Source organism: Puma concolor, chromosome D1 (genome assembly GCF_028749965.1).
Source record: "Puma concolor isolate L17-30 chromosome D1, mPumCon1.1.hap2, whole genome shotgun sequence".
Classification (NCBI taxonomy): Eukaryota; Metazoa; Chordata; class Mammalia; order Carnivora; family Felidae; genus Puma; species Puma concolor.
Window position 1 is genome coordinate 34,629,098 of NC_141676.1, and position 23,589 is coordinate 34,652,686.

The 23,589-nt window shown below is 37.4% G+C and overlaps 1 protein-coding gene across 4 annotated transcripts in view; it reads right to left on the reverse strand.

Annotated features, from left to right (window-relative positions):
* The window catches only part of ANO3 (anoctamin 3), a 440,478-nt gene that overhangs the window by 271,771 nt on the left and 145,118 nt on the right, over positions 1-23,589 (reverse strand). Inside the window, exon 1 of one of the 4 annotated variants that reach the window (XM_086677791.1) lies at positions 13,003-13,692. The exons of the other annotated variants lie outside the window; for them this stretch is intronic. Within the exon in view, the coding sequence (XP_086533917.1) occupies positions 13,003-13,048 (46 nt within the window). The 5' untranslated portion in view covers positions 13,049-13,692. Of the gene's footprint in view, positions 1-13,002; positions 13,693-23,589 lie in introns of those variants that run through there. 4 annotated transcript variants of the gene reach the window in all.

Consider the following 23,589-nt stretch of genomic DNA (forward strand, 5'->3'; position numbering starts at 1 on the left):
TTAAGTTTAGATTCCAGAGGGTAGGGTGGAGAATACACTGAAGGGAACTGGGTATTCTTGCAGAAGGTGGTTTAGAATAGCATGAGAATGGAAGGGAGTCTTTCTGAGACAGTAAGAAAATCTTCACAGATTGTCACCATCCTATAGAAAGTGAGAAATAAGCTGTAACAGAAATTCTGAAAGATTCTTAGTTGATATGCCTATTGTATCTTGTAACTGAATGAATTTCATAAGAGGGCATAATCCTTCCACTTTTCATGACTGACAGAGATCATACCCTGAAATGTTCATTGTAACTATTCATCAATATGCTGTTTTTCCTAATCCAATTTTTTTTCAGGGTAACTAATGGCAGAAACAGAACTACTCTTCCTAAATCTAATGTATCTCGTGGTACACTAGCAAGTCCATGGGATTTAATCTTATGTTTGCCACATATTAGCTGTGTGGCCATGTGCGACTTCCTTCTCAGTCTGTTCCTTTCCTGTGAAACAGACTTCTGCCTCAAAGCATTAATATAAGAATTATGTGATATAACATATATGCAGTGACTAGCACATGGATGGACACACAACAGGCTCTGAACTATTATCAACTCCTTTCAGCTACTTTGATAAAACTTCTATACTCTTAAGAGAACAAGTAATGCAGCCACACTGCTGGTTCAAATTCCAGCTAAGTTAAACACCTATTTTACACTACTAAATGCTCATCTTACACTGCTAAGTAAACTACTTGTCACACTAGGCCTCATTTCCTTTCCCATAGAATAGAGTGGATAGTACCTTCTTTGATGGATTTTCAAGAGAATTAGACGGGTTAATGCATATCAAGCACACAGTGATGAGCCAAACACAGGAAGTTCAATTACAAATCCTTCATGCTTTCAGACAGGTATCTTTAAGTGCTCAATAAACACAGGATAACATCTTTTCCTTTACTGAGAAGTTAAATAGATTTAAATATGACAAAATATTCTTGGCAGAAATAAAATTCAAATATATTAAGCTTTATATCTGTTGAGTATCATTCACATCAAGGATTTTTAACTTGGCTGAAGGAAGGAATATCGTATAATTTCAAAAAAGCCTTGACTGCCACATTTGTGACTGACTACAAAAGGTGTTGTTGTTGTTGTTCTTGTTGTTGTTGTTTTCCCCAAGACTAGGTCTGAAGCAAAGTTCAGAAACTCCCCATCCCTTTTTTACTTTTTGATATCAAATCATGACATTCTTAAAGACAATGTGGTTCTCAAGCACCACAGAGGACTCCGATTATATGAGGAAAATTATAAGAATTACATCTAAAAAATTACATTTAGATAGAATATTCTCATACATGCATTCATTGTTCAGCTATATTATATAGTGTTTTTCGAGTATATAAATTAAGTTTTGTAAAACATGATTTTATATGGACCATATGCTAACGTAACTGCTATGTGTGATTTAAATTCTAGAGTACTGTTGTCTAAATGGGTATAAGTGCCTCTGAGTGGGTGATTTTTTCACATCTGGGAAGAGTTATGACTAATTGCAAGCTGTTCAATGTGGTATATACCACCGACTCACTTGTCTTGGAGCAATGTGCTAGAAACAGAAAAGCATCATTCAAAGTATAAGTGGTCTAAAGGAGGCATTATACCAAGGATAGTATTATATTATTTATTTACTTATTTATTTTCCCAAAGATAGTATTTTAAAAATATTTTTTAATGTTTATTCAATTTTGAGAGAAAGAGAGACAGAGCATGAGCAGGGGAGGAGCAGAGAGAGAGAGAGACACAGATTCCAAAGCAGGCTCCAGGCTCTGAGGTGTCAGCACAGAGCCTGATGCGGGGCTCGAACCCACGAACTGTGAGATCATGACCTGAGCCAAAATCGGACACTTAACCAACTGAGCCACCCAGGTGCCCCATCAAAGACAGTATTTTAAAAGACAGTATTTTCCTCAGTAAGGAAATAGGAATTTCCTGTTTTACCCTCAATTTTCTTATCTGCTTTCAGTGACTAACATCTTAAAGCTGCTTCTTTCTTATTATAGCAGGCCATAGTATATTTCATAATATGTAAAATATGGTGTATAGAAAGATGCAATTTGAACTACATCTAAATAAAATTCTTTTTAGGGGTGCCTGGTTGGCTCAGTTGGTTAAGCGTCCGACTTCGGCTCAGGTCATGATCTTACGGTTCATGGGTCTGAGCCCCGCATCAGGCTCTGTGCTGACAGCTCAGAGCCTGAAGCCTGCTTTGGATTCTGTGTCTCCCTTTCCTCTCTCTGTCCATCCCCCACTCATGCTCTGTCTCTTTCTCTCTCTCTTTCTCTCTCAAAAATAAACATCAAAAAAATTCTTTTTAGTTGTCATGAATATCTATAATTTTATAAGCATAATATCATAAACAATAAAAAATTGCTAATGCTATATCAGGAGTAAATGCAAATTCAGAGACTAACAATTATGTGAATTTGATAATTCTGTTTTCTAAATTTATGCCCTTGTTATGTTGAAATGTATAGATATAACATGATTCAAAAGAAATCCACCTAACTACTGAACTGTAAGGAAAGGGTGTTAAATTTGACTTTTCCTGTCTTATGTTTAGTAGGAACACTGATATCACAAGCATAAATTGTATTGGAATGTCTTAGAACTCCTTAGGATCAGAAAAAGTAGCAAAAAAGGAGGGAGGCAGATTGGTATATGTCTTACCTTTTTTTGTTTGTTTGTTTTTTAGTATACACTATAGCAAGTACTCCTCTAAACAACACGACCAATCCTAATTTATATAGGAGAAAATGGGAAATTTAGAGAAGTAAAAATTGTGGCAAAAATCATACGTACAAATCATAAGAAGCATCATTTGAATTCAAGTTACTTGACTCCTCCACTCAAGTTCTTGACCACTTATCTCTCTCATTGTTAGTCTGGGGTCATCTTGTGTTGCTATATTCAGTCTGTAGTCAAGGTCATTTTAGGCAAGTAGACTAGAAGTATATGATTGGCTGTAAGTATACAGCTGTGTCTGTAATATCCATCAGTTCACAGCTAAAATATGCTTTGATATCTTTTGAATAGGTCTAAATTGAGCTAATGTTAGTGAATTAAACTCACTTTACCTAAAAGGAAAAAGAAGTTGAATCTTTACATTCATCTAAACTTTGGGAGAATTATTTGAAAAATGAATTGAGAACTATTGGTACAACCAAGTAGATAGTGGAGATTATGTAGGTAAGGAACAAAAACCTTGTGCTGGATAATGGACAATCCTTAATTTCACTGATCTGAAGTTAGGGTAGGGAGCTACTTGTGTTTTATAAAAACATTAGTCACCAAGTATTGAGCCTACTATATAGCAACCCCCGTAGGAGGAACTAACCATGCAGAATTGCTAATCCTCATGACATTCCTACCTGCCAAATAGCTATCTTAGCTCTACTACTCCTACTGTGTGACCTTGAACACCAGCTAGCTTTTGTCCTTCAGCTTCCTCATCTATGAAATTACAATAACAGAAATTTATCTTTATGAATATTATGACCTGAGCCTAAATCAAGAGTCAGATGCTTAACCAACCGAGCCACCCAGGTGCCCACAAACAAAACACTTTAAATAGTATCTGGCAAAGAATAAGCATTTAAATAATGGCACTTAATATTCTGGGTTCGTACATAAGGAAATTGAAACACATTGAAATTAGTTTGCCCACGATCACTATGTGAACAGTCTTAAGATTCAAACCCAATTCTGTGATTCCATATTTTGATTTCACAAAGTGTGTGTCTCACTATGACTTTAAATTATGACAGTGAATTATAAAACAATTAAAATACTACAAATGTAATATACATCTTCCCTATACATAAATCAAGAAGTATAAACTTTTACCATGTATTACTGTATTTTTAAGACACCATTTTGAGATATTTCATAATGAGAAGGTATTCACTAAACCTCCCTTATTTTTCAAAAAATTATATAGTAATAAATAGGACCTAAAATACCTATAGCAAATATAAAGAATTGATAGCATTTAAGGTATTTACAAGGGTCAAGACAGAACAACTAAAGACAATGTCTGAGAGTCTTCTCTATAAGTCTCCTAACTCATTTATTGGAGTGTCCATAAATGAGACAAGGTAGTTAACTTCCATTAGGAGCTTCATCATACCTTAAAAACAAAGGATTAGGGGATTATAATTAATATTAGAAACACACTAAAGTTATATTTTCATTAAGACTAAATGCATGTATCATCAGCTAAGTATATCTAGGATCTGTGTAGTTTGCCACTAATAATAATAGTTAAGCCCTATTTACAACTTGCTATAGTCCACATACTGAAATTCGTTATCTCAATCACTGCTTATATTTTTATTTTATTTTATAAAACTGTCTCCCAAATGGGCTCAGTTGTTAGAATCCTGCAGGATGCATGTTGGCTAAAAACATAGATTCTTAGTCTTCTTCCCAGAATGAGATGAGACTGTAAATCTGGAGGGAGTGAATAATTTGCATTTAACAAGAACTTCAGGTGATTATTTAAATCTTGAAAACGTAGGTCTTAGAATTCAGAGAAATGAGCTAACGTAGAGAAATAGAGCAAAGAAATTGCTCAAGATACCACTGAGGGATGGAAACTGGGTTTAAACTGGACTTGTGTGTGTATTTGCAAAGCCGCCCAACCCCTCTCCCTCCACCTAAATTGCTTTTAATAGTGCTCCAAAGCCAAATAAAATATATACACTTTCGGGAGTTATTTTGAGAGATGTCTTTTGGTCAGCCTACTAACTTTCTAGAAATGTAATGATAAAAAGTGCCCTGAGACTAATACAATGCATTTGCAAAACAGTTTCACATCCACCCAATTTCACGCATGTGGAAGTCCTCTCCTCCAAGGCCAACTGTGTCTCAGTTACAGTGAAGATGTGAATATAGGGACTCGTGTTTTAGTGAACCAGGATCCTGCAGCTGGTGCTGGTTTCTTACATGCCTGCTGAGTTGAAACCAACCAGAATTTAAAGTAATTGTTGCTTTGCAATGCAACTCAGCAGGAAAGGCAGTGACTAAGGGGACAGACAGGTTGGACAGACAGGTTGCCTGCTAGGTTTAGAATAGGATTTCACACTTCTGCAACTTCTGATGAATGGCAGAGTCAGAAGGTAACATGGAGATTATTCTGTCTAAATTTTTCATTTTCCTAAGGCCACAGAATGGACAGTGATTTACCCATGATCTAGCTCAGAAATCTACCTTGAACTCTGATAGTTTTACAGAGAAGAGGTAGGACAAGGAGACAAGCTACAAACAGCTATGGTGGAAATCAAATGGGAATGAGATGACTCCCAGCTGCTGAGGACAATAGTCCTCCAAAGAGCTTGCAGACATTAGTCTTCCTTATGGGATGCAGAACAATTAGAATGTGGACTTTGACTTTCACCACTGTTGTTTAACAGTGTTGGAAGTCCTAGCCTCAGCAATCAGACAGCAAAATGAAATAAAAGGCATCCAAATTGGCAAAGAAGAAGCCAAACATTCACTTTTCTCAGATGACATGATCTCTACATGGAAAACCTGAAAGACTACACCAACAAATTGTTAGAACTGATACATGAATTCAGCAATGTTGCAGGATACAAATGTACAGAAATCCGTTGCATTTATCCACACCAATAATAAAGCAACAGAAAGAGCTATTAAGGAAGTGATCCCATTTACAGTTGCACCAACAACCATAAAATACCTAGGAATAAATCTAACCAAAGAGGTAAAAGAACTATATGCTGAAAACTACAGAAAACTTATGAAAGAAATTGAAGAAGACACAAAGAAATGGAAAAACATTCCATGCTCATGGATTGGAAGAACAAATATTGTTAAAATGTCGATACTACCCAAAGCACTCTATACATTCAATGCAATCCCAATCAAAATAGCAAGAGCATTCTTCTCAGAATGAGAACAAACAATCATAAAATTTGTATGGAACCACAAAAGATCCCAAATAGCCAAAGTAATGTTGAAAAAGAAAACCAAAGCTGGAGGCATCACAATCCCAGACTTTAGTCTGTATTACAAAGCCATAATCATCAAGACAGTATGGTATAAGCACAAATAACAGACATATAGACCAATGGAACAGAAGAGAGAACCCAGAACTGGACCCACAATGTATGCAGTATGGTCAAACTAATCTTTGACAAAGCAGGAAACAGTATCCAATGGAAAAAAGACAGTCTCTTTAGCAAATGGTGCTGGGATATCTGGATAGCAACATGCAGAATGATGAAACTGGACCACTTTCTTACAGCATACACAAAAATAAACTCAAATAGATGAAAGACCTAAATGTGAGACAGGAAACCATCAAAATCCTTGGGGAAAACAGGCAACAACCTCTTTGACCTCAGCTGCAACAACTTCTTACTTGTGTCTCTGAAGGCAAGGGAAATAAAAGCCAAAATAAACTATTGGGACCTCATCAAGATAAAAAGCTTCTGCACAGCCAAGGAAACAATCAACAAAACTAAAAGGCAAATGACAGAATGGGAGAAGATATTTGCAAATGACATATTGGATAAAGGGTTAGTATCCAAAATCTATAAAGAACTTACCAAACTCAACACCCAAAAAACAAATGATCCAGTGAAGAAATAGGCAGAATACATGAATAGACACTTTTCCAAAGAAAACAACCAGATGGCCAACAGACACATGAAAGGATGCTCAACATTGCTCATCATGAGGGAAATACAAATCAAAACCACATTGAGATACCACCTCACATTGGTCAGAGTGGCTAAAATTAACAACTCAGGAAACAACAGATGTTGGCAAGGATGTGGAGAAAGGGGAACCCTCTTGTACTATTGATGGGAATGAAAACTGGGTGCAGCCACTCTGGAAAACAGTGTGGAGGTTCCTCAAAAAATTAAAAATATAATTACTCTACAACCCAACAATAGCACTACTAGGAATTTATCCAAAGTATATAGGAGTGCTAATTCATAGGGGCACATGTACCCCAATGTTTATAGCAGCATTATCAACAATAGCCAAATTATGGAAAGAGCCCAAATATTCATCAACTGATGAATGGATAAAAAAGATGTCATTTACATATAGAGTGGAATACTACTTGGCAATGAAAAAGAGTGAAATCTTGTCATTTGCAGCAACACGGATGGAACTGGAGGGTATTATGCTAAGTGAAATAAGTCAGTCAGAGATCATATGTTTTCACTTTTATGTGGAGTTTGAGAAACTTAACAGAAGACCATGGGTGAAGGGAAGGAAAAAAAAATAGTTACAAACTGAGAGGGAGTGAAACCATAAGAGACTCTTAAATACAAAAAACAAACTGAGGATTGATGGGGGGATGGGGAGAGGAGAAAATGGGTGATGGACATTGTTGGGATGAGCACTGGGTATTATATGTAAGTGATGAATCATGGGAATCTACTCCCGAAGCCAAGAGCACACTGTAAACACTGTATGTTAGCTAACTTAACAATAAATTATATTTAAAAAAAAAATGTGGACTTTGGAGTCAGGGAGGGTTCAAACCCTATTTCTACCACTTATTAAGAGTTAATGCATATAACACCTAAACCTCAATTCTCTCACCAGTCACCCCAAGACTTTAGCTCATTAGAATCCCTAACAAATGTGATATTTTGGATAACTGAACTTCTAGGTAAGTTTGAAACACTTATACTTTTATCTTATAATTACTCTAGATGGAAATTCTTTTAAATCTTATCACTTCTCTTCATTCCTAAATAGAGGACATGTATTATCACAAACTCTATACTATTTTTGTTAATTTAAAGTCATCATTTTAAACCTCAGTGTTCTCACTTTGAAGTAATGCTTCTGAGCCATTTGAGGTATGCAGGATTTTTAAAGAAATGGTCCCGGACACATGTGTTTTCTATTTGGGTTGAACTATCTACATTCTTTTCATAGCTTGGCTCTCCCTCTCTAGGAGATTATCATTGGGGAGCTGGAGTTGTATATATGTAGGATATCTACTGAGGAAATAAATAAAGAGAAGGGTGAACATTAAGGGACAGAGTAGAAGATCTCGGGGTCTCACAATTAGATTAGATGTCCATCCTTTGTGATGATCAGGTTGATATTCAGTATCAGCCTGAGAGAAGTATAATTTCTGTCCCTGAAATATCGTCTATCAACTTTTTTCTCCTATGTAGCAGGAATTATTTTAATGAGAGACAATGCTTTCTCTGTAGTCATAAATAAAAGAATCAACTGTCGGGGTGCCTGGGTGTCTTAGTCGGTTAAGCATCTGACTTTGGCTCAGGTCATGATCTCACAGTTCATGGGTTTGAGCCCCAAGTCGGGCTCTGCAGCTCGGAGCCTGTAGCCTGCTTTGGATTCTTTGCCTCCCTCTCTTTATCTGCCCCTCCCCTGTTTGTTCTTTCTCTTTCTCTCTTAAAACAAATAAACAAACAAACATTAAAAAAGACTAATAAAAAGAAAAAAGAATCAACTGTCAAAATACCAGGGAGAGTCAGTATACCTGTGTGAATGCATTTCTGTCAGTATATAAATGGCTTTGCATTTTTTTTTCTGGTTTCGCGAGGGGATGAGTATAGGGAAGTTCTAGATCCTAAATATATTAGTGACAGGAAAATGAGGCTTAAATAGTGGATATCTGGGATTCTGAAACTAGATATTTCCCGCAACATTGTCCCTGCAGGGTACTGTAAACTAAGAACTGGACACAAATCAGGATGGCTGCTAAGAGGCTTTACAGGTGGGCACCTGCAACAGCAAGTAAGTTATTTTTAGAAAAGGAAAATATAAGGGCTTTGTGATCTGTGAATTCCCCTATAAGTGTAAAGATTATTATTATTAAACCACTTTTTGAGTAGGAAATGTTTGATTCCATGGAATTATTAAAAACATTCTTTTCATGTTTAACCAAATGTCCCTGAGAATAATGATGAATCACTTAACAGCTTCAGCAAATCCCATTAAGCCCAAGCCTTTTAGGGACAGTCTGTGTTTGATGTGACCTATGGTTTCCCTGAAAGTCTTACTGGTTGTATTGGTAAATAACAGCCACCAGAAGCCAGAACTCACATTGTCCTTTTCTTGCCCACTTTTGCGTGATACATGAATCCATCCTCAAGCAAGTGAACAGAGCAAGCCAGGCTGGGAAGCACAGTTGGACTTTGACCAGATATCATTGCTGATTTGCCAGCTAATGTGTTCCTCCAATATGTGCTAAGGCAAAGGCAAATGCACACTCCCAGTTCTCTGTAAGCATAATACACCCCAATTTACCCTTGAGACTTCAGAAATAAAGAAACTGTGGAATACTCCCCCCCAGGCATCTCACATTTTACTTACTAATTTATTAAGCCTCTTAATAAAACAATCTAATTAGAGTGGAATAAAAATTTTTAAATATTAAAAAAATTAAAAGTATATGTTGGGCTCTTCTTTAGAAAACAAAATTTAGCTGACATTGTCAAGAAACAAAACATCTTCCTAGAAAAATGCAGAGTTGCCTATAATTTGCATAAAGATTGTATTTAGTGAACCTCTCAGACTTCCTACTATACAAAGTTCTCTGAAAAATCTGTTTGCAATAATAGTTTCAAGACTGAAAATCTTTTTTTTTTTCAAGTTTATTTATTTATTTTGAGAAAGAGAGAAAGCATGAGTCAGGGAGGGGCAGAAAGAGAGGGAGAGAATCCTAAGTAGGCTCTGCATACTGTGGAGCCTGACACAGGGCTCGAACCCACAAACTGTGAGGTCATGACCTGAGCCAAAGTTGGATGCTCAACTGACTGAGCCACCCAGGCACCCCAAGAATGAAAGTGTTCTTGATGATGCCGTTGCTAAGCACCATGCCGGGCACACAGCAAGAGCCTGGTATATAGGGGTTGAGTGGAGAGTGAATAAGTACAATTTATTTGCAGTAACATTTTGAAATTATGAAATGAATATCTAAAATTACTCTATGGGAATTTTTGAGAGGCTTTCTGGAGGAATGGGTATATGAGTTGGGTAGTTTGTGGTTGTAACTCAAGACGATTGTCAGAAATCTTTAGAAGGTCTGGAGTCTAATTTTCCTTAAGAATACCCCCCCCCAAAAGAATACCCCAAAATGACAAAAGTAAGTAAGACAAAGTAAAATAAAGGTCAAAAACTTAAAAGGGAAGTGCTGAGGGTGTTTTTTACTCCTAAATAGTCAACAAAAGCCAGATGAGTCTGGGAAGAAGAGTGACTATCATATTATTATTATTAATTATTCACTATATTTATGAGCCCCGATTTGTGTGCCAGATGAACTGCTAAGTACATTACGACTCTGCAATGTTGATATTATCTTCAATTCATAGACACAGTAACTGAAGATTAGATATATTACAGAATAAAACTTGTAAGCATATGTAGAATTAAAATCCACGGATGAAAACAAAGATCATAGATTAAATTAATGAAGAAATCTGGTTTTATGTACAGTAATTCACTTTACAGATAACGATTCTGGCATCTATATTGATTTGTTGAAAAACGCTGAATAATATCAGTGAGGAAATTTGGATCAGGAGTTGATTGCCCCAGAGTTCTCATATAAGGGAAAATCTCCACACCAGCTGAGACTTTAAATATAGAGGGTATCTGTTTTTCAAGTGATGGTAAACATTTTTAAAGTCTTACAAAAGGGGTGTTTTCTGAATATTCAGGCTCTTTCTGGGTATTATAATATTGAAATCAAAATCAAAAACACATATTAATCTGACTTGATTAAAAGTAATCCCCATAAACTGGTTTACTCAACTACATTATTTCTTAAAAGTGAACTAAATGCAGGGCTTTCCTCTTTGGCCCAGAAAGAAATTATCTCTGCTTTCACATTGCTCCCATCCTTCCCTAAGGAACAGAGAGAAATAGAAAAGGCATAGGGGTCAGGGGTTCAATCTTTTCAATCAAGCTAAGTCCAAGGAAATCAAACACTTTGCTCAAGGTTTTTAAGCTAGTTATGAAGGTGAGCTTACTATTTAGAACTCCCAAGTTCCAGTACAGAATATTCTCCATTTTAATGTTAAGTTTTCTGGTTAATGTTATGGTGAAAACACCCCTGAAACCTTTTTGTCTCATGCTTCCTGGGTCAGAAAGCATCTAGAATATTATTTTGCTGCTGCTTTGAGGAATTAAAATAGCTAATCATCAGTTTGGCATGTCTTTTTGGAATGTCCATTCAGGGTTAAGAAGCAATTAACCAGAACCACTTTATTACTGCTTCTTTTCCTATTCCCTCCTCCTCTCCATATTTATCCTTCTGCTAAAGTTGCCTTTTGGGCCGACAAGTAAGACTTGAAAATAAATGTCTCATAATGCATCATAAAGGAAACCAAATGTTTTTGGACAATATGAAGAACTAGGATTTGCATAACTTTTATAACTCACTTTGAGCAATGACAGGTGGTCCTTAAATTGGCAATTGTTTGCTTTTAAAAGCAAAATATATATCCATACATAATAAGTTGTGTGAGGAGCATTTCAAGGCTCCAAGTTCCAGAAATGAGTCACCTATTGCCATGTATCAGAGGGAAATATTAATTGTATGAAGCTGGGGCAAAGTTCCTATAATCTTTGTCTTCATTCTGAAAGGGCACATGTGTTTAAAACAATGATTAAAGAGAACATGACTTCTTAAAGCAATGTAATTTTCTTTGGAACACTTAGATTTGACATGGAATCGCACACTAGGTGAAATTTTGGTCTAACTGGACAGTCTCTCATCCCACTCCCATTTCAACATATTTTTTAAGAACCAAGAGAACTTGGACTTCTAACAGAGTACAAAATTATGGAATTGGAAGCTCATTCAGTCCCATATTCTGACTAATGAAGGAATCCCTACTAAATTGTCCCTGGTATGTCCATCCAGTTTTTGCTTTAAGATCTACATAGAAACAACTGTTGACTGTAGATAGATAGATGATAAATAGATAGATAGATAGAGTATAGATAACATGGGGGGAAGGTAGGAATATTTAAGTAAATATTAACTTCACTTTGAATGAGCCAATTTACCATTCCAGAATTCATATATCTTAGGTATCGTATGGTCAACTATGGCATAATTACCATTACCATTATTAAGTCAATAAAATGGCATTGTTGTTTAATATGTTTCTGGACAAACTCCAAAAAACTGGGGATATGCCTAAAAATAAACATGCTCTATAAAAATACTTTTCAACAAGGTAAGGAATAAGGACCAAAGAGTGAGAATAACTTGGAATATTTCTTAATTTGACTATGAATATATAGACTCATACCATGGCATCCAGGGGGAAACTTGAAGGAGAAGCTAAGAGAGATAATACAAAGCCCCTAGAAGAGGAACCTACCAACAATAACAAAAGCTTGAAACCCAGAATCAAGCATAGGACACAGGCAAAATTAAGTTTTCCAAGAAAGTTTCAGAGCCCTTTCAACAGGCAACTTCTGGAACTCTCCTAAAATTCATTTATCTAGGATCGGGTAAAAGCATCTCAAACGAGATTTGCTCATGTGAAGCTTCTTAACCATTTGAATCACAGACTGGGGCAAACATGGTCCAGAATTTCTGTCTTCAAAACTCAAAGCACTATTGGGTTAATAAGACAACCCCTACTAAGCTGGTTTACTGCAATGCAATGAAGCAGTCTTAGCAGAGATAATAAATTAAATCAAGTCCCAGAAATGACGAATTCTGCTTCACCCAGGGACCGTGCGGAGGCTCAGAAATCAGACTCATCTTGGATGCAGAGTGAAGAAGCATAAAAAAAAAAAAAAAAAAAAAAAAAAAAAAAAAGAAGAAGAAGAAAAGAAAAAGAACATTTTTTTTTTTAACTTCACAGAGTTCTCCACCTCTGCGTCGCATTAGCCTGGAAAGGATGCTCCTACACAACTGCAAGGGCATGCAGAGGGGGATGTGACGCCCTTAGGAAGGGGGGACCAAGATTCCAACTGACCTTTTTGCTGTTTAAAGGACTGAATCGAGCCTGAATGGTGGACCATTTTCACTCTGTGCGTCCCAGCTGGGTTCGGAAGCTGTCCTAGAGGGAGGCGGAGGAATAGTAACCAGACTGTTTGACAGGCTCCCGGGCTCCACACAATCCCTGAGCCTCCGAGAGCGCGCTGCAATCCGACACCTGCTTTAGCCGGCACTTAGCTCCTAAGGCTGCGCGCCCACCGTTGTTATGGCAACGTCGGAGGGCGGTCCAGCGTCCAGCTCCCCTTAGCGGCTACTCCGGGAATTAACCTCGCATCCCCGGAGCGTCCAGTGCCGCAGTGTGGGTGGGCGTTGTGTTGGGTTTGCTGGGAGAGGGAGAGGAGGACTTTTCTTAACGACTATAAATAAATCCGAACAAATCTCTGCAGCCACTAAGTAATTACTTCTTTTTCAAGTTTGAGGCGAGTTATTATAACGGGGTACGGTTTTAATTCACTAAAAGTTGGTCTGTAAACACTGGCACTTGCAGAAGGGCCAAGCTGATCTATCTCTCCCCTGAGAGGAATGCAACAGCAGATGCAGAGACGTTTTTGTCTTTTCCTCTTAAAGTTGCATACAGGAAATATGGATAACTTCCACTTAGCCAGTAGAATGGTTTTATCAGATAAGCTATGTTAAATGTCTAGTACACCACTGCATGTGAGTTATCCTCTTGTACTTCAGCCTTTGAGGCATTGGATGCTATAATAATGGCATGGGGCCATTTATCAGTAACAGGTGCTGTAAAAACACTCTCCACGATACCTAAAGTAATCCTAGCAAAAGACTTATAAGGTATATAGAATATTATTTTAATATTGTAAAAGAAACTAAGGTCCACAACAACAAAGAATTCTCAAAATCATAAATAACCATCACCTTATGTTGAGAGAGAAAGACACCTGATACCAAAGAGTTGAAGTAACTATGGGAGGGCCAAACCACACTGGCCAAAATAGAATCAGGAGCCAGTTCAACACATTCTTCCGTCTCTCTTCCTCTTACCTTCCTTTTCCTGCTGCCTGATTCAAACCTTTTAGCTCCTTGTGGAAGATGTAACCTTATTGAACAAGAGCAAAGAGTATATGCTTTCCCGAATTTTGAAGGTTTGTGAGACCAGCTCAGTCAGTTGAGGAATACAAGTAAAGGCAGATGATAAAGAGAAAACAGTTGTTTCAAGATGTTCAAAACCTCACACAGGTTGAGCTGCTATCATACACTTTTTGATTTCACCTGTAGTGCATAATACAAGGGCAGTAAAGGGAATGTAGCTTTGAACAAGCAGATGTTCCAGTTAAATATGACTGCATAAAAAAACACTCCGAAACTATTATCTCTCATGACATTTCATAGGTTGGCTAGGCTCAGCCTGGTGGTTCTGCCTAGAGTCCTCTTGAGTTTTCAATGGCTAAGCCTGGAGAAGACAGAAATTGGATTCCACTCCCAGTGAAAGGCCTAGCAAAGAATTTGCAGCTGTCTTTAATGAAGGATACCAGTGTTTCCAGAAAGAAGATGTTGAACATTCAGTAAAAACTAAGTATGCAGGCACTGAAGAAATACTTGGTTATAAAGAATTAACTCAATGTGAGTTTTATCTTGAACTGAAGATTCAGAACAAACCTCAGAGACTGTCTCCACAAAGCCTCATTTTACAGCTAATTTTATACAAAAGAGCACTGAAACCCAAGACAATAAATGAATTCCTGAGGGTGTTTTTGTTATATTTTGTTCATCTGCAGTTAAAATTCTAATGTAGCTCAACTCATAGGTCATTCCAATTACAATCCAACTCATTGAATTCTAATAGCACCCAATCTCTTAGGTGAGGATTAAATTAAATAATATATTTAAAGACTAGTTCATGGCAGGAAGGTAAAGCTCAGTAAATACCAGATACTATTATAATTATTACCCCTGAAGATCTGATCTTCTTTTTATTTTATTTTCGTAAGTTCATTCATTTATTCTGAGAGAGACAGAGACGGCACGAGTGGGGTAGGGACAGAGATACAGGGAGACAGAGCATCCCATGCAGGCTCCATTGCCAGCGCAGAGCCTGACCCGGGGCCTGAACCCATGAAAACACCAGATCATGATCTGAGCCGAAATCAAGATTTGGATGCTTACCTGACTGGGCCACCCAGGGGCCCCCTGATCTTCTTTTAAAAACCCCTTTAAATCACTAAGTTTAGAATCAGAAATATTGTGGAAATATGAACATTAATTCAATTCATAATTGGGAAGAACAATTGAAAGAAGTAAAAGCCTATGGTTCTACTCTACATTTCCAGGCAGAAGGACATCTTCAATTTCCCAGAGCCTCTTCTTTTGCTGATGTCTAATTTTCTCCAACCACAACTCAGCTGGAGGCGAAGATGTGGGCACTGGAGCCAGGAATGAGTTAAGAATTAGAACCTCATTAGAAATTAATTATAAAAAAAACGTGATTTGGTATTTCTAACACCATCGCACCCTCACGTCAGCAGTGCCAACTATGGTTAAATTATCTTCTCATAAAGTTGATTACTTTTAATTAGAAATATTTTAGGCTGGACTGACAGATTGGCTAGCAGGGAATTCAAAGAACATCTTTGCTTGTTTTAAAATCAGTCTTTTAAGGAAGGTTGCTAGAGGAACAGCTTTCGTAAGGACCCTAGAAAATTTCAAGCACCATCTGCTTTACAGGAAAGGCAATGCAAAGAGAAGGAAAGGCTGTATGTGTATGTGTGTGTGTGTGTTGAAAGCGACAAGGGCAGGGGGTTTGAACAAAGACCTTCCTAAAAAATAAATCTTCCTATGAACTGATAAGAGGAAATTTTTGAATCTGACATTTCCATTGTGGAAAGGTTAGGAATGAATATATAATAGCTTCATCAAAGATGGCTAAACTGATTTTTTTTTTAAATTTTTTTACTATCTTTGGTTTTAAATTTCTTTCTTCAAATTTTAAAGATGAGAGAATATTTTATATAATGTTCAGTGATGAAACACAATTATCATATGTTATATGATCTTGACTTTGTTTTGCAAAATGGGAAAAAAAAGACTGGAAAGAAGCATACTAAAATTTCTAAATAAGTAATTTTGCAAATAGGGATTAAAGCTGATTTTTTTATACCTCCATAATTTTTGTCATGTTCTACTTTTTACAAATGATATATACTGATTTGATATGGATTTTATACATATATTCTTAAAATCTCTCCCTATCTATCATGCTACAAAGTAATTTTTCTTTTTCAGTCTTGGACTTTTGTTTTGTTTTCTTGCTCAGGTCTCTGCTGCATTCACCCTCCCACAGCTCACCACCTGTCTCATGTCCTCCTTAGGTAATTAATTTATCAGACCACATGCTAACTTTTGCCTCCCAGAAGAGGTAGGAAACTCTGTTTTTACATCACTGGGAGGTTTTTTATTCCTTTGAACTTCGAGATATGAACACTCAGCTCAGCCAATCGTTAGCTTCCCTGTTTTGTGCTCTATCACAGGAAATGTGAGACTTCTGTCATTACCTCTTTGGGTCTTGAATAAATGACTTAATTGAAATTGGGTTGCCAATTCTGCTCTCACTATCTAAATGGTAACTGAAATAAAGCAATTCTCTTTTCAGTCATTCCCTCTATAGAAAACCCAATTATTTAAGGTATTAAAAGGCAAAATGATGAGCGACTGGGTGGCTCATTTGGTTAAGTGTCCGACTCTTGGTTTCAGCTCAGGTCATGATCTCATGGTTCATGACATAGAGGCCCCACATTCAACTCTGTGCTGACAGTGCAGAGCCTGCTTGGGATTCTCTCTCTACCTCTCTCTCTGCCCCTCCCATACATGCATGTGCTCTTTTTCTCTCTCTCTCAAAATAAATAAGCATTTAAACAAAATAAAAGGCAAAATGAAATAACCAAGTCACATTGATAATGGGTTTATTTGAGAAGAGTAAGGAAAACAGAAGGGGAGAGCTCCCCCAGAGACATTATTATAGAGAGACTCTGATCTCCCTGAGAGTGGACTGAATGTTGACTGTTTCTTCAGGGACCAGTATAGTTCCTTTCACACAAGCTGAATGAATACTTACTAGTGAATAAGAAACGAAAGCAACTAATTTAAAATTTTAAAATGACTTCAAGAAAAATGCTGCTTTAGTGGCTTGAGTAGCTGTCTTCTTCCTTATGCAAAACCAAGGGGAATTATATTAAAATCATTTATATATTTTATGCTTATATATATTTATATTTAATATATGAACTACTTTCTTGGTGCGAGTTGCTATCCATACTCTATTAGAAGCACAAACAAGCTCTTCAGAAAACCCAGTGCTGTGATATGTGAAGGGTGGAGTACAATTTAACGGTTGTTTCCCCCAAAGCCTAGTGTAGCTGACCACACGTGACAGTAAAAGAACAGGTGAGTCCTTCTGACAGCCAGGCTAGATGCTCAGAGATGCATTCAGGAATGACAGGTCCTAAGGGATGTAAGTGCCTAAGAGAAAGCAATGGAGGAAAATCAGCAGCTTCCACCTAATCCGAACCCAGCCTGAGGTGCTCTTATCACACAGTATTTTGTTGTTGTTTTTACTTTTTTTAATGTTTATTTTTTTGAGAGAGAGTGAGAGAGTGAGCACTATTGGGGGAGGGTCAGAGACAGAGGTTGAGAAAGAGAATTCCAAGCAGGCTCCATGCTGTCTGCACAGAGCCCCACACCGGGCTCAAATCCCACGAACCATGAGTGCTGGAAGCCGAGCTATCCCAGCCTGAGTGGCAGGGCCTGGACTGTGGACGGATTGGTGACTGCAAGGCGGCCCACGGACAGAGAAGTTTCTTGTACTCCCGCTTCTAGGTAATTTGGCCTTAATAAAAGTACCTGGTGTATTGTCTGTTGGGGAACCGCCCTCGACAGGCCCCCTGGGAAAAGAACCATTAGGAAAGAAAATAAGGTTCCGCAAGAAATTGTGTGGCCTTACATTTAGCCCTTGCCATCCCCTATGGAGACTCCTCTACTTACAGGAAGGATAGCCTCATGCGTTTGCCAGCAAAGAGGCCGACAAAGGAGAAACATGGATTTGAAAGCCTCACTCTGGCAACTAAGGAGTGTATCTCTGGGCACAGGTGACTTCAACTGCTAGGCCCGCCTGGCCCCTCGGAGGCATTCCGGATGATGATGATTGAACCTAGTGGGTTAAGGTACAGAATGGTTCATTAGTTCCTAGGTGCATTGTCTCTCTGAGAATGTGTGAGGCATGGGTTTCTAAGGCCCTTCCGGCCCCTTCCTGGCACCTTGGACTGAGGCAAACACATTGTTCTTCTGGCCTCATGTGGTTAGGAGGTCATGTCCCTATAACTGTTCCACCTGAGGTGTTGAGAGATAGATGACCTTTCATGAAAACAGCAAAGCAAATGCTTTATAGATTATAGATAAATGCAGATGCATAATGGAATAATGTAAGAAATTAATCAATAATCAAAGGGTATGAGGGAACATTACAAGAAAATCGCCACGTTATTTCTTAGAGGTTGATTACACATAGAAACATTTTTAAAATTAGGTAATGTTTGAAAAACATAGATGCCAAGGAAATCACTAGCAGATATAATGCCACATTTGCTACAATAAATCGGCCAGATCAACGCACTGCTGTTGTCTGTGTCCATTTTTATTTTTGTTTTATTTTTTTATTTTTCACTTTTTCACCGATGCCGTTTATGCTTCAGGAACCCCTGGACCTGCTGGAGCTGGACTCCGGCACATGAGATCATTACCAGAACTGAAATCAAGAGTAGGATGTTTAACTGACTGAGCCACCCAGGCACCCCATTATCACGTAGTATTTTGAAAAGACAGGGACACAAAATGATTTGCTTAAGAAGACAGCATTAAGATGCATGGAAAAAAGTAGTTGATGGTGGAATAAACATTTTATAATATTATGTCTCTGTGGAAAACTTATCATCACTCAGGATGCCTATAGAATAGAGACCATGTTTATTGTTCTACTATTCAAGAAGCCCCATGATCTGCCCTCAACACTCTCTAATCTTGTTTCTAAGACTCTCTTACACTCCGTTTTGTTCCTCCAATGGTTTTCTTCCTCATAGGCCTCTCTTCTTTTGCTGCTGCTGTTTTCTGCATTTGAAATGCTCATCCTAAAACTCCCATCCTATTCAAGTTTTCTCAACCCCTACTCTCCTTTAAGTCCCCAAAGCAATGCCATTTCCACGATGAAGCCTTCCTTTTTTCACATCCACCCACTATAAAGCAAGTTAGATGTGAATTTAATCTCCTATAATTCCTATAGAATATGACTAACATCATTTCATGGCATTTTACCATGTTTGCATTGTGCATTATATATGCATGCTTTTGAAAGTAGGCACAAACTTTTCTCTTGTTTGCTAAGAGTCTAGTAAGATATTCAAATATCAGTCCAGTGTATTAATTGCCTTTCAAAATTAGCATGTAAGACTATGGCTTTATATTGCTCTGTGATTTTATTTACTCCAGGCAGATAATTTCATAAAGACTAATTTTGCTTTGTTTAGAAAATCTAGGATTATAATAATTATTGATTTATTTTCTACATCTGTTCATCTTCATAACTTCTTAAACTGATACTCTGATCATCTGGACCACTCTACCACATTTTGGTGAATTTCCATGCTTTTGAAAACAGCAAGTTTTCCATGAAAACTCAGCTGAAGTTCTGGATGTGGAAGTGCTAGTCTATGGCTAGTGTCTATTCTGATAGCTTGATGCTTCTGCTGACTTACGCCTGTGCTATACTGGTTGTTGGGGTGTTTGCCAGTAGGAGGTGGAAAAGAAAGCAGCTTCTGTAGTTACCTATTTTCTTCTCAGAGAAAATGTATTTGTGGCCCTCGGAGGCTGGAGTGACTGGTTGTGAATACTCTGTGATCTCTATTTGAACATAAGCAGTCCAGCAGGAGCAAAGAATGTATCTGCTGGCTTGACATTCCCCCAAAGACATTAACAATGCAATATTAAGAAATCCTTTAAAGAGATAGTGTGCATGAATATTTATTTACTGGAAAAAGTTTCCTGATTTATTGTTTTTTTTTTTTTTTTTTTTGTTGTTGTATGGGGGGGGAGGGGCAGAGAGAAAATCTTAAGCAGGCTCCACATCCAGCGCAGAGCCTGATGTGGGACTTGATCCCATGACACTGGGATCATAACTTGAGCCGAAATCAAGAATTGGAAGCTCAACGAGCTGAGCCACTCAGGCACCTCAGTATGTCACTTATTAATAACAAACTGCAGAGGCACCTAGGTGGCTCAGTTGGTTAAGCATCTGACTTCAGCTCAGGTCATGATCTCTGAGTTTGTGAGTTTGAGCCCTGCATCAGGCTCTGTGCTGACAGCTCGGAGTCTGGAGCCTGCTTTGGATTCTATGTCTCCCTCTCTCTGCCCCTCCCCCACTCATGCTCTGTCTCTCTCTCTCTGTCTCTCTCTCTCTCTCTCTTTCTCAAAAATAAATAAGCATTAAAAAAATTGAAAAAAATAACAAATTGCCAAAGAGTATTGCAGTGTGAGGTCAATTTTTGCAAAAAAAATTATATGCACAGATCTATGATAATAAAACTCAAAACAAAGCAGAGTCTACATAAAGAAGATGGGGGGGCGCCTGGGTGGCGCAGTCAGTTAAGCGTCCGACTTCAGCCAGGTCACGATCTCGCGGTCCGTGAGTTCGAGCCCCGCGTCGGGCTCTGGGCTGATGGCTCAGAGCCTGGAGCCTGTTTCCGATTCTGTGTCTCCCTCTCTCTCTGCCCCTCCCCCGTTCATGCTCTGTCTCTCTCTGTCCCAAAAATAAATAAACGTTGAAAAAAAAATTAAAAAAAAAAAAAATAAAATAAAAAAAAAAAGAAGATAGGGGGTGAAGTAATTTTTTTTTTTTTCATTTTGCTTATTGATATTTTACCCTTATTCTCCATTTATCCCTAGAGTGACATGTTCTGGGTTGCTTTTTGTCACAGTGTAATTATCAATGGCCTCAAACTTTAAAACGTGTCCTGTTTTGGATAGTAAGTTAAGCAGCCACCTTAACCACCAAATGCATATGACTTATGTTAGAAAAATAAGTGCAAAAAATACAAAATGACAACAGTATTTAAAAATAGTCTGGGCAGGTGGCACCGGGGTGGCTAGGTCAGTTGGACACCCAACTTCGGCTCAGGTCATGATCTCATGGATAGTGGGTTTGGGCCCCATGTCGGGCTCTGTACTGACAGCTCAGAGCCTGGAGCCTGTTTTGGATTCTGTATCTCCCTCTCTTTCTGCCCCTCCCCTGCTTGCACTCTGCCTCTGTCTCTGTCTCTGTCTCTGTCTCTCTCTCAAAAACAAATAAACATTAAAATAATTGAAGAAAATAGTCTGGGCAGAAAATGTGGTTATGCCATTTTAATCCAATAGTAGCACAGATTTAAAATTGAAAACAGAAAATCAGCACTTGGCATGAAGGTCCCCTTTCTGATGTAGCAGAGAAATGTGGAAGGGAAGGCATTGCTTTGGGAGTCTTGTCCTGATGTGTAAACTAGCATGCCATCTAACAGTGTGCAAATCACTTTGCCTTCTTGGTTCAAGGTGTCCTATCTATGATAAGGTTGATGGATTTGATGCTCTCTAAGGTCTCTTCTGCCCCTCGTATTCTAGGATTCTTTTCAGTTGGAAGAGAATTTCACATGCTCTGACTTCAGAAATATAATCCTTGTGGCTGGTTTGACTAGGATTATTCCTCTTTCCTCTCCAAAGGAAAATAGTAGAAATAGTACAGAAAATCTTCACTGATTGAAATCTACAAATAGAAACCTTGTGGCAATATGAACTTGAGTGGGGTCTAAAATTAAATAATGATATGATGAAGAGACAGTTTGCAAAAAAATAAAACTAATACGATGAAAATGTTACTGAATTCATTATTTAATGTGACAGCATTGAATTTACTTAAAAAATAAATATTGGCAACTTGAAAACATTTATGTATTAACAATGTGTCAATTATAGCCCTTGTATTCATTAATCTAAATAATTTATGTTAGCATTACTGAGTAGATGATCACATCATATTACCTTGAAAAATATTTAGTAAATCATACTTTATATCAAATAAAGTTCTTCTTCCTCCCTTCCTATAATTTCTACAAATATTAGAATAAAACTACCTATTTTATTTTTAGTACATTTAACAAATATATACTGGAATCTATGTGCCAAATTCAGTCAGGATATATATATATTTTTAGTCTTTGTAAGCTTTGTACCAGAAAAACAGTACATCTTTGTAATTTCTTTTTTTTTTTTTTTTTTTTACGTTTATTTATTTTTGAGACAGGGAGAGACAGCATGAATGGGGGAGGGTCAGAGAGAGAGGGAGACACAGAATCTGAAACAGGCTCCAGGCTCCGTGCTGACAGCTCAGAGCCGGACGCTGGGCTCGAACCCACTGACCACGAGATCATGACCTGAGCCGAAGTCAGATGCTCAACCGACTGAGCCACCCAGGCACCCCTCTTTGTAATTTCTTTAAGAATAGATAGCAAATGGTTATATAAGCCCTAAACGTTTGAAGTTCCAAGTCTCCCCTGGTTGTGACGTTTTATTGTAAAAGAGTGATTGAACACTTTGTGGGGGAGGGGGGGAACAAGAAAAAAAACCACTATAGCAACACATTTTACACAATAAAAACAAGAATTTTCTTCCAGTGACTTTTAGGAAAGTTTGCCTTTTAACTATCATGACTATATTTTCCAATCTTCAAATAAGGTTTTGTCACCTAGGAATCAGTAAAATATTGATTAAGGAAAACAGAAAAGAGACTGACATTATACTTTTTCATATGCAATGCTGGAAGTTAGAATAGCTTCTTCAGGTTGTTGATATAAATGACTTCATCTCAAAATCACATACCTACACAAGATATAATTATTCTCAAGTACAGGAAGACACTTGAAAATCTTCAATAATTTGAGGAATGTATAACTTACAGAGTCTATTTGAATAAATACTTAAGGATTCTACTTTAAAAAATGAATTAGAAAAGGGACCTCAAGAGTAAAATATAATTGTATCTAATCTTTATTTACCTAATTAAATTCAAGTGGATAATAATACACACTCCAGGGATACTTAACATAAGAACTACAAAAAGCTATTAAAAAGAAAACACTATAGAATAAATTCTGATTATTAATTTCAACAAATCCAGGTAGTTGGGCTAAATAAGAATGTTACAGAAGTCTAAGGAAAGGAGAATTAGAGAGGAAAAATAAAAGTTTAATATAGTCTTAAGACCTTCTTTTATTGGGGAGGGGATCAAACAAGAGGCAAATGAAAACATGAATATTGATAGAAAAATAATTTTCTTTAACTCATTTGATTATGAGAACAAGGAAAATAAAAAATAATATTTAATGAATGGGGAAAGAACAATGAACTTTCCAAGGAGAAAACAAATGAAATATATTGCACCTTGATCAAACCAGGAAAAATAAGGAAAAGGAAAATGTGTACTCAACAGTGAAGACAAATTATACATTTAAAATAAGATGAAATGAATGAAATCAAG